Raw genomic sequence first — 11,974 nt, 5'->3', positions numbered from 1 at the left:
GGAGGAGGCAGCCCAGAGCAAGTGCTGAGCCTCCTGCCTACTCCAGAAACAATTACACTGCTCCCCCAAAACCCCAGCCAATGTTCACATGTGAGCAAGCAGCTTGAGGAGCAACCAAGCTAACGAGGATCCCTGGGAAGCTGCCACATCCTTGTTTGCACATTATCCAGATCATTTTGAAACACATTGCCATTTTTCCAGACCCAGGGCACGTTGGAGAAAGGTCCAACAGCCCTGGGATGACAAACTCAAACCAAGCTGGTCTCTCAAATAACCCCTAGATAGTAGGTCAGAAGCTCCAGCTCCATTCATCCAGACCAGCCCAACACTTGGAGTGAATCAGCATTTTCCAGCAGGAAAGAAAAAAGGAAAAGAGAAATGTATTTCTGGAAACTCCCCACGGTTATTTGCTCCAGCTCTTAAGAAGCAAGGCAGGTGCAGCTCACCCAGAGGGCACCCCAGGATGTCTTCAGGGCCCAGCATGACAAAGCCAGGGCTGTCCCAGCCCAGGGCTGCTGACAGTCCCACTACCAGAGCCCTGCAGAGATCCCTCCCAACCAAAAGAGCCTTGAGTCTTCCTTCCAGCACCTCTTTCCCAGCATCTCCCTGTCTCCCAAAGGCCAGGCCCATGGTCTCTGATTTGCTATCATGAATGTTTCTCCAGCTTTCTCTTCAGTTACACAGAGGAGCAGGAAAGTTATGAGAAGAATGGAAAGATAACAAGGAGGAGCAGAGCACAAAATTCAGCCAAGGGAAGGTGTCCCAGCCTCTCACAATGGGTGGTACAATCAGAAAACATAATGGGAATTCAGAAGTTGCAGATAGATCAAAGTCTCATCTTTCCAGAGTATTTCTCATGCAAATAACTGCCTGGATGTGCTGCTCAAAGGCTGCTCAACACCTGATCGGCTTTAGCTGAAGATAATAACCCTTCCCTTGGGCAGATGAAAGGTTTGCATCAGCAGCTGAGTTGTTCCTCCAGCACAGAAAAGGGAGGTTTTTCTGAAACCATGCTCTACGTCTTATTTCTATCTTCAATTCACAGCTTTGGGTTTGCTACAGGGCTTCAAAACACAGAAGCAAATTATCCCCCAGTGTCAGCCACCTGCAAAACTCATTTTCATTTAGGAAGAACTAAAAAACCAACGTGTGCAGCTGGAAAGCATGATTACATCTGATGGTACATCTTCCAGTCCCAGTAGCAGCAGGGCTGTGCTATCTCAACAGCAGAACATGGACATCCAGATGCCTACCAAGGGGTCACAGATGGTCATTCTTGATCATTAGTTTCTGAACTCAAAGAATCTTTTCAACATAAACCCCAGAGTGAGAGAAATTATTCCAAGCAGAGCAAGAGAAATACCAGTCGGGAGCCAAATAACTTTGATTCTAAAGAGCTAATCAACTTTCCTTGTACTCTCTGGAGAAGCCTGCTAAATCCTTCCCAAGACCCTGTCCAAGTATCTCCTTCACCTGCCCCACTCATACAGAATTAAATAAAAGGACTTCCAGAAGCTGAGGTCCCTCTGCCAAGGCTGCCCACAGCCAGAAGTGCATCCAGACAGCTGCAGCTTGGGATGAGTTTGACACACAAATACTCATCACATGTGGCAGTTTTGGCTGGAATTCCTTCAGCCTTGACGAGCTGGCACCTAGGGCTGTGGTGGACACCTGCCTCTTCATCTCCTGCCAAAGGTCCCTGCATGAAATCAATGGAAAATGTGTTTTCCAGTGGGAATAACCCCAAGCTGCAGACACTGGGGCAGACACACTTGCCCTGCACAGGATTCAGTGCCACCCACACATCGAGTGAGCAGCCAGTCTTAAAAAGCCCAGCAGGTATTTTTCCACCAGATCTGCTTTTCCAGCAGGGCTGGCAGCACCTTGCATTTAAATCTGCAGAGAGGATGGAGGAGAGACCCTTTGCAGGAGCTGATCCTGGGCCACCATTCACTCCAGACAGAGGTTTCCCCCAGAATCCATGTTCTATGAAACATGAAATATGTTTGCAGATGGATCACCAAATAACTGGGATGTCTCCAGCACTGGAGCAAGAAGATTTAGACTGAAACACCTACAGGGAACAGTTCTGCCTTATCCAGAGGAAAACTGAAGGGTTTATTCTTCCCTTGGCACCTGCTCCATCATCAAGCACTGGGGGAGCACAGTGCTCAGCCATGGCAGCAATGCTGCTCAGCAAGAAGGTGTTCAGACCCACTGAATACTAAGATATCAACATTTTAATATTCATATTTTAATCTGGCTTTCCCTCTGGCTCCTTGCTCCCTGACCTGTGTTCTCATTAACACAGACACTGCCCAGAGCCAGTTTTCAAACCATCATGTTCACTGGGAACGTGAGGGCACAAAGTTTTGCACTAGGGCAGTGGAGTCCTCAATAACCTGGAAAACACCCATTTTGCAAGGTAAACTGAATGTATGAACTATATAAATATATATACATGAGGAAACCTTCCATATAAATAAGCACAGTGAACCTGGCATGCTCAGGATAAAACATACCCCTTTCCTCATTCTGTTTCAAGGCTCCCCACCTAAGAAGCCCCCTTGGGATTTGCTGCAATCTCACAGAGAGGCCAGGATGGACCTGCTCTGCCTGCAGAAACACAGAGAGAAACCACCAGGTCCTGGGGACGCAGTAGGCTCAGGGACACCTCAGCCCTCTGCAATGCCTGGGGGGAAAAGGGTATTTTCTTCCCCCCTTCCTTCATACCCAATAGGGCCTCCCAGGATCTGCATTGTTAGGAGTTAAAATGATGGGGGGGGGGTTGGGTTCTGCACACAGAAGGAAATTTGGGGTGATTTAAACTCTTGCCTCTCTCTTTGTACCTTGTTAAACCATTTCAGTCTATTAAAAATAGTCAATGTCTTCTGTCTCTGCTTTGTCAGAAGTAGCCAGAACCTCTAACAACTCACTGACAGAAGAAAAATCTCCTGAAAAGCTCATTAAAACCCCAAACAAGACAAGAACACAAGAAAATGCCTGTTTGCAGTGCAACTGATCACCTGAAAAATATACCAGTGCAGCAGTGATTTACTAAAGCCCAACAGTTGGTTTCTAAGCACAGTCATCACCTTAAATATAACAGACATTTAGTTCAGTACTAAACATTTTCAAGTCTCTGCATGTGCCAAATCCCTAATAAACTGCATGTAAACCCTCAACTTCTTCTCTTTTTGATAGATGACTTGTTCTAGAAAATGTCACTCTGCCCACAAGTACATTAAAGAGAAGGCAGGTTTAATCCCAGCCTACAAGCTAGGAAGATGGCACTTCCAAATTGATTAAGTTGCTGATTATTATATACACACTTGAGGTGCAGAGTCATGTTTTTAACCTCTTCTTATTTCTTTTTAGCTCCATTTTCAAGGCTAACCATTCAAACCAATTTTTGGGGGAGGAGGAGAGAGACTCTCAGGGTTTGTTTGCTTTTTGCACAAACTGCCAACAGTATGAATCAGCCAAAAATGGCCTCTTATTTTTTTTTGACAAGTGAAGATTCCACATTTTGCCTATTTCTGCTTGATATGGAAGCCTGAACTAATCTGATTCCTGTTTGTAATCTCTGTAAGGCTGAACTGCAAAAGAGACAGGGGGAAAAAAACCAACATCCTTGTTGGGAGCTCAGCTGAATGAGTTGCTAATTGCCAGAGGCAAATGGTAAGATATTGAGAGCATGAGTTAAAATTAAATCAGCTTCCTCCTCCTTTTAGATTGTGCAGGTGTCTTGGTTATCACCAAAGTTGTACGTAGGAGAGGAAGAAATCAGAGCAACAAACAGGGGGGTAAAACACAACTGGCAGGGAACTAGTAAAAGACTAGTAAAGCAAGAAATCCCTGTGCTCTGTTGGCTGTATTTTCCCAGTTTTATTTTGTTTCTTTTGCATTCTCTTCTCCTGCCACTGAAAAAATACCTGGAAAACCTCCCTCCCAAGGCAGCCCCAAGGTGTGCTCTGCCTGCCAAGCAGCAGCTGGATGTGTTTGTTGCTCAGTCTTACTGCCCTGTGCACACATACCCAGACAAAAACCACACAGATCAATTTGCAAGGCTGGAGCTGAAACACAAACCTACAATCTCTTGCAATGCCTACCTGATTCAAACAGAACTGGCTGGTTAGAATTCAATATCTTAGTCACTTTTCTGGTTTTAATGCAAGATCTTGGGATCTTTCCATTGCCTAGATAAAGAAAAATAAAAACCTCTGATGCAGAATGGCCCTGCACAGTCTGAAATAAAAAGGCCACAGAGCTCCAGTCCCAACTAGAAAAACCTCTGGTGTGATTCTTCTCTGCTCCATTTGCACAGATAAACCCTCCCTGACCCTCATCCTCTGCTCCCAGCTCCAACCTGACCCTGCCCAGACGCTGCCTGGGAAAACACCTGGAAAATATGATTAGAAATAGAAAAATGTTCTCAAATGTTTGTTCAGCCAAGCTGCTGGGCAGTTTTTCCAGCTTCGTGTTCCTCCTGACAACCTTCCCAGCAAGTGATTTGTTTTAAAAGCCCCTTTTCTTTGGTCACCCTGAGAAGTTTGGTAGCTCCAGCACCGACACAGCTGCTGAGCACCCGGCTCTGCCACCCAATCTTTCTGCACTGAAATGAAAGGCAGAGCACAAAGCACAGCACAGATGACATGTCTGCATGGAGAGAACCAGCTAGGACTCAAAAAAACATCTTCCACATAAACAGAAAGAACAAAATCCACCAAATGCCCACCCTCTTGAGAGCCAGAAATTGGAGCCAGACGTATAATTTTTGTGCAATCATTTTGTCCCTTTCAGAAGAGACAAGAACTGTCTCTTGAATCAGTTCATCAAAACTTCAGCTGATTACACCACCCGAAGTTTGTTTCCCAGAGAGCTAATTGAGAACATTCAAGACTCAAAATTAAGTTGGTTTCAATGGACAGATCCATCTCCTTCAGCTGCCAGACAAGCCCACCCTTCCACTCAATCAGGTTTGCAATGCAAATAGGCAAGAATTCGGGAAGGGCTGGGGGCAGGAACAGGAAAAAAAATACTCAATCATAATCATCATTGTTCCAAGAAGTTGGAAGCCCAAGAAGTGGAAGTAGTTGCTGTTCAACTTCAAGAGGTCTGGAGAAAATCATAGATGGCACAAGCTAAACCCCCAGAGGACTCTCAGATGAAGCCTCCTCCTACCAGAGGACACCCAGACCTGATGTAGGAAGGCAAAGCATCTCAGCAGGCATGTCTGGGGGACAGGTATTGAAGGTGTCCAGGTTTGGAGCAGGGTTGTGTGCTGGAAGGATGTGTGGAGAACATGGATGTCCAGCTCCACTTCTGCCCAGGTTATCAGCTGGAGCACAAGCTGGAGCTTTAGTATGTCCAGCTCCACTTCTGCCCAGGTTATCAGATGGAGCACAAGCTTGCACACATCAGGCTTCCTTGTAAGGTGTTTGCTGTTCACTCAGGAAGAGATTTTCAGCCCCTTTGCCTTTATCTCTGAACCCCCTAAATGCCACATGGCTCTTGTCCAGTAAAACAGGAGTTCTCAGCACTCAGAGGACCACTGAGCCAGAGAGCTGCAGGGCTGCTGCTGAGACACCTTCCTTTTGCTCCTTCCATGGAGAAAAGCATCAATCTGGAGCCCCAACCTCACCAGGAGATCCTTGCCAGCATCTCCTCCAGCCCCTTGGATGCTGCTCATCCTTGTGGAACATGAAGCTCCACAGCCACAGGTCCAACCTTCAGGGGTCTGCACAGGGTCTCACACCAGCCAGTTTTACTCTCAGGATAACTGAAAGAGGGGAGATTTGGGTTAGATATTAGGAAGAAATTCTTCCCTATGAGGGTGGTGAGACCCTGGCCCAGGTTGCCCAGGGAAGCTGTGGAAGCTCCATCCCTGGAAGTGTTCAAGGCCAGGCTGGATGGGGCTCTGAGCATGGGAGGTGTCCTTGCCCATGAAGGGAGGCTGGAATCTGTAAATTCCCTTCCAACCCAAACAATTCAGTGAGTCTGTGATTTACAGACTCCCTGTGGAGCAGCTGGGAGGTTTGGGAGGAAGGTGGCTCCATGTTTCCAAGCAGGATGACAGTCAGTAACCAAAAGTTCATGTTTTCCCATCCATCATCCCCCCTCTGAGCCCTGCGTGGCCACCACGAAGGGCAGGATTTGGTACAAAACCAGCCAAAATGACAGCCTGGGGAAGCTGTGAAGGGCTTCTGAGAAGAGCTGCTGCTCCTGTTAATTATCCTAGATCCACGCTCCAGCCTTTTCTAGTGTTTGCCACTGGAGAGAAGAGTTCATTTAGAGACAGGGGAAAAAAACCAACAACAAGCAATTAAAAAGAACAGCTCTAAGCCTAGGGAAGAGATAACAAAGGACAGAGGAGCAGAATGTTAATGCCATGTTCTTGGCTCCTGGTGAATGGACCTGCACAGCTCATCACAGAAGTGCTGCTCCAGTGAGCAGATCCCTCCCCAAAGGATTGTCCTCTGCAGCTGTGAAAAATGTACAAGATAGAAAAAGAATTTTAAAAATCCCCTGCTGGAACTAAATTAGTTGGGTCAAAAGCCCTGCCTGCCCTGCCCCTGCTTTCACAAGGACTGAGAGATGCCCTTTCCTTCCCAGGGGATGCAGAGCAGGTAAAAGTGCTGGCCCAGGGAGCTGGAAGAAGATGGGAACTGTGGGTCAGACAAAGCCAATTTTGTCCAGTATCACAGTAACATCTTAAGGAAGTTTAATCTGGTCATTCGTGATCCTAAAACTGGTTTGATTTTCCATTTGTTATGACTTTTTTCCTTTTAAAATTGATGCATATAATTAGAAAAGGTAAGAAAAGGTGTAGATAATTCTGTGAATATAACAGGTGAACATAAGCCTAAGGTTTTCCAAAGCTGTTCTGCCACTAAACCAAATATATATATGTGTAACTGTGTATGTCTAGATATCATACACATAATTTGTGTGATTCCAGCAGCCTTGATATTAATAGTAACATATAATTACCTCCTCATTAATCTTCAGGCAGCTCCCCAGAAAACACTGCTGAAACCAGCAGCTAAAACCAAGAATGCAAACCCACCTAGCAACACCTTGCTGTGCCTCCTGCTCTGGCTGGGAGGAGGGGAGGATGGGATGGGAGGAGCCAGGGGAGCAGGGGAGAGAAAGATGCCACTTCATCATGGTTGTGAAACACCAGCAGGTTTATGAATGTCATTTTGCCAAAACTCACACCTTTTGCACATTCCTGCAGCCAGGTGAAAGAACCAGCAAGGCTGGACCTCACAGCAGGTTCTCCTAAGGAGATACCTGGTAACAAAAGCCCAGGGCAGGTGTTTGGAGCCTGTGCCCACCACACCATCAGCCTCCTAGAGACACTTCCCAGGCAGTCAAGAGGAAGCAGCCTCATGAACACCCCCTGGCTATTCTGGGGTGTCTCAGCTCAGCTCAGCATCCTCCTAACCCCACCTGGTTGCACAGGAGGTGTTTAGCTGGGGGACTGATGCCCAGGACAGATGCAACACAGCTACTCCTGCATCTATCACCAGGCTCAGCATCCAAATCTCTCTGCCCAACCTTCTCCTTTCCACCATCTTCCCAACTAAAGCAAGTCAAGAATACAGACATTCATTTGTGTCTTTCTTTTCCTGCTCCAGTGAGGCAGCTCCCTGCTCCTAAAAATACTCCAGGAAATTGAATCAACATGTTGTAATTTGGCTGCTATCAGCAATTACTGACATTTTTCTTCATTTTCCACTCTAGCTGTAATGCAACTTTGATAGCAAACTTTGTTTTGCATGCTAAACAAACACGACGGGCAACATGAGAAGAACAGAGAGGAAGAGTGGAGCATGAAAAAAACAGCTTTAAAAAGAAATAGGCTTCTATCAAATGGCAAAACAATTGTCATTCAAGCAGCATTTTGGAAAGATAAACTTGTTATCGTTCCTGCTTTCCCCTGTATAAATGGAAAAAGGAAAGCTCTGCTCCTCTTGCTGGGTGGGAGCAGCACTTGGAATTGCAGCCCTAGTGCTTGGGTGTGCTGGAGGCAGCATCTGACCTGCACACCCCACTGCTGGGCTGCAGGAGAGCAGGGCACAGGGCAAGGTGAAGAGCACACACAGCCTGAAGGGCTGCAAGTCCAGCAAACTGCTCTTCTGATGCCAAAAAGCCCTTTTGCACAAGGAAGCCTGACTCTGAAACAGGTTTTGTGGAGACTGAGTGGGCTCTTGCAGATAGGAAACAAGGAATATTTTCTTCCCCCACCTTGGTAAATTTGCTGTAGGTGCCTGTGCTTGCCAAATCAATAAGCAAGTGCCAATTCCAAGCAAGGATTTGACTTGGAAGGGTGACCAACTCCTTGCTTTTCCTTCCAGCCAAGAACAGCAGATGCTGTTGCACAGATCTGTGCAAACATCAGTCCCTAACAGCTCCTGCTGGATCAAGCCAGCCTGGCAGAAGAAACACTCTGCAGGATGGTGGGAAGTCTCTGCCACACTCAGGTGCTGCTCAGTGAGACCCCCCCTGCCATCAGCACTGCTGCAGGACGTGGGGACATGGCACCTTTTCTCCCTGCCCAGTTCAGAAGACATTCCCCACCAGCTGCAGATTCTCTGTGCTCCCCAGAGAAGGCCAGAAGGATCTACACACTGAATCCCAAACACCTCAGCTGTCTGCATCCTTGCAGGGGTCAGATAAGAACTGATAAGCTCAGGCAACACTGCAACTTATGTCAGACTGGAGAGGGGTGAGCAGACGAGTCCCAGAGAGCCCATCTGGGAGCGTTGCCTGCAGCTCAATAATTAGACCCACAAAGCATAAGGCAGCAGATCCCTTTCCCTTTCCACAGCTCAAATTGCAAGGGCCTGTACTTTCTATTCCCAGGACTTCCATGTCATCTTGTTGTTGTTTTAGTAACAAGGTGGCAAACAAAGCTAAAACTAAGTCACTGCTGCTGGTGGATCCATCCCCTTGCCACCCTGTCCAGGTCTGTATGGCCACACCAGGCTGCCAGGACCAGAGCAGAGGCAAAGCATCCTCAACAGCACCTGGACTGGCCTCTGCCCAACTGGACTCCAGCTTGAAAAGAAAGGGCTCATTTCTATTAAGTGCTTGAGGAATTGCTGCTTTCCAGGAGATGTTTTGGATGGGAGGCAAGGCAGGAAGGGGATACAGCCCAAGTGCAGGGGATACAGACAGATGACAAAGAGACACAGCCCCAGATCATTACAGTCTGTTGTGTGTAAAATAGCTGGACAGTTCTTGCAGAGACTCACACAGTTACATTTCACTGCACAGCCAAGCTTTTAGAGTGGAAAAGCTGGAACCATTTCAATGCCCTCCTGGGTAAAACTAAGCATCACTTCAGATGCTGTAAAGATCAGGTTGTGCTAAAGAAAATGACCTGAAAAATGGCCTGAGTCACTGTGGCCATCATGATGAGAAGCAAGCCAAGCAGAAATTGAGGTTTTGCAAAGCAAGTTGCTCCCCTGCAGCCTCTGGGGATTCTGGAGCAGCACTGCCCATGCACACCAACATCATGACCCAAAGGCTCTGTGAAATAGGGGGTTGTCAGCACAGGGAACTTACTTGGTGTTGTCCGAGTCAATGGTATGAAAGAGCTTCTCAAGTTCTTCTTCATTGAGGGTCCCATCAGAGAAAAAGGCCTGGAACTCCTCCAGGGACAGCTTCCCATCATCTGCAAACAGCAACACAGCTCTCGTTAGGGAACAGGCAAAGCCAGGGACACAAGGGCTGAAAACAGAGTTATGTCCAGATGTAAAGATTCAGAACCAAAATTATCTCCAAGTGCTTCTGCAGTGCTGGCCCTCAAGCAAAGTAGTGCTCAGCAGCCACAGGGTGGGACCTGGGCTGTTCATCCTAAGTATGACTCAAGCCTCAAGAGGAAAAGCCTGCAAACTTCATCCTAAACCTGAATGACATGTAGGAAATTGTGGAGGGTTTGGTCTGAAATACCAGGCTTACTACAGACTACTTCAATGACCAGGAAAGAGAAAAACTTCTCAAATCCATGGAGAAGGGGACCTAAGGAGGACTCTTATCAGCTTCTGCTGCTAAGGTGACAAAGGCTTGTGCCTAAATCTGGAGCCTTTCTCTGTGTGCTGGGGACAGGTACAACACGTCTCTAAAGCCACAGCTGGAAGTGAGAAGGTCTGGAGAAAGCTCCTGTGAAGAACTTCAGCAAGAAAACAATGGGAGAGACACAAAAGAAACTTCAAAAGGACTAGAATTTATCTCAAGTTTCTCATTCAAGAGGCTGAGACTGCTCTGGTGTGCAGCAGTACCCGGGGGGAATAACTACCCCCACTCACATCCTATTTAGAGTCTCTCCATTCATATCCCCTGAAGATGGAAATGCTTTTCCACAGCCTGGAAATGCTGCCTACTTTGCAGTAGGAGAATGTATCATTCATTATTTAATCGAATCAATTATAAACCCTGTTGCTCCTCTTTCAGGAAATGATGCTAGAGGACTAAATGAGCCAACTTACCAACCAACACGTCGATATTTCTTCCCCAAACATTTAGCCTGCTGCTCCCAAAGCACACCTGCCCTGCCTGCTGCTGACCCACTTTCCCTTGCCTGACACAGACAAATTCAGACCGTGATAAACTGAGTCCCAGATACTTATTTAATTGGCAATTACCACAGGAACACAGCAGGAGAACAAAACCCACAGCAACACTGGGCGCAAAGGGAATCATCGTCAGTGCACAGCAAGGACTGCAGAGAGTGCCCAGCTGCCTGTGTCATTTTTCTGCATCCCTCCCTCCAAATGTGGGCTCTCTGCAGCAGGCAGGGTGCAGAATACCAATGCACAGCTCAGAGGATGCCTCCAGATTTGTCTGCTTCTGATTACAGAAAACCAAAGCATCTGGCAGGAGGGAAATACTTCCCTAGGTCTCTGTTGCTTGAAGCAACCCCTCCCCAGTGTCCCCTGGGGGTAACCCAGTGGTGATTATTTTTCAGCTCCAGCAGATAAAAGACTGTGCCCAGAGCAAGAGCCCCATCCACACCATCCCTCTGCATATGGCACATCTGGATGAGAAGATTCCCCTCAGTGCTCCAATCTGTGCAGTATCCCAGCCAAGACCAAGGTCTGGTTTCTTCCAATCCTGACTGACAGTAAATATTTGTCTTCCAGCATCAAGATCAAAAGGATAAACAACTTTTTTATCCCATGAGAACTAAACAGTTCTTTACCCAAAGGACAATTCCTACAAACCTTCTATCAGTTCTTATTCACCTCAAAATTGTCCTTCTGCAGAGAGAGAAGGCAAAATTAAATTCCCAGGAAAGTCTGGTAAATCAACTTATTGGGAAGAGAAATGGCAAAATCAAGTTACTGTTTTGAGTAAAGTACTTTAAGCCAAATTTACCGCTCACTCACCTCCCAAAAGACACAAAGGTGTTTCTCTCCATGTTTAAGAAAAAGGTCTTTTTCCTTCACCTAGTTTACATGTTACAATTTGTCTCTTTCATTTTATTCTTGCTTGATACTCTTTGAGTAACACGTGCCCAGGCTGCATTTTTGCAGCAGCCTCTGAGACACTGTCATTTTAAATCTGCAGCAAGATCCTGCTCTGACTCTTATCTCACTGCCTCTGGAGTCACAGGTGAGGACAGGGAGGCAGGTGCCCCAACGTACCAACATATTTTTGGCATTTGACAGCCAAAAATATCACAGGATGGGTGAAAGATCAAGAAGAAGTTGGAGGTGACAGTGCATTTTATTGCAGCTTTGTTGCTTTGCTTGAGAGGACTCCACACAACTGGTTGTCCCCTGGCAGAAATTTGAATAAAAACACAAATTTTGCTTGAAAAACCAGTGCTGGAAACTTTCATCCCCCCAACAAATCACACCATAAAGTACCAGTCAGCTTAAAGCTGATGGTTATTTAATACAAGCTGGAATATTTGTCTGCAAACACACAAAGGAAAAGTCTTCCCCAGTAACAAGATAAT

At 46.6% G+C, this 11,974-nt stretch overlaps 1 protein-coding gene across 1 annotated transcript in view; it reads right to left on the bottom strand.

The window, feature by feature from the left end:
• Positions 1-11,431, bottom strand: part of NECAB2 (N-terminal EF-hand calcium binding protein 2) — a 29,075-nt gene extending 17,644 nt beyond the window's left edge. Inside the window, exons 1-3 of the mRNA XM_010004441.1 lie at positions 11,400-11,431; positions 10,500-10,591; positions 9,577-9,685 (exon numbers count right to left, since the gene is read on the bottom strand). Coding sequence (XP_010002743.1) covers positions 9,577-9,685; positions 10,500-10,591; positions 11,400-11,431 — 233 coding nt within the window. The remainder of the gene's footprint in view (positions 1-9,576; positions 9,686-10,499; positions 10,592-11,399) is intronic.
• Positions 11,432-11,974: the final 543 nt, after the last annotated feature.

Source organism: Chaetura pelagica, unplaced genomic scaffold (genome assembly GCF_000747805.2).
Source record: "Chaetura pelagica isolate M959 unplaced genomic scaffold, ChaPel_1.0 scaffold449, whole genome shotgun sequence".
In the NCBI taxonomy this organism is placed as follows: Eukaryota; Metazoa; Chordata; class Aves; order Apodiformes; family Apodidae; genus Chaetura; species Chaetura pelagica.
This window is presented reverse-complemented; position numbering and strand designations above follow the sequence as displayed.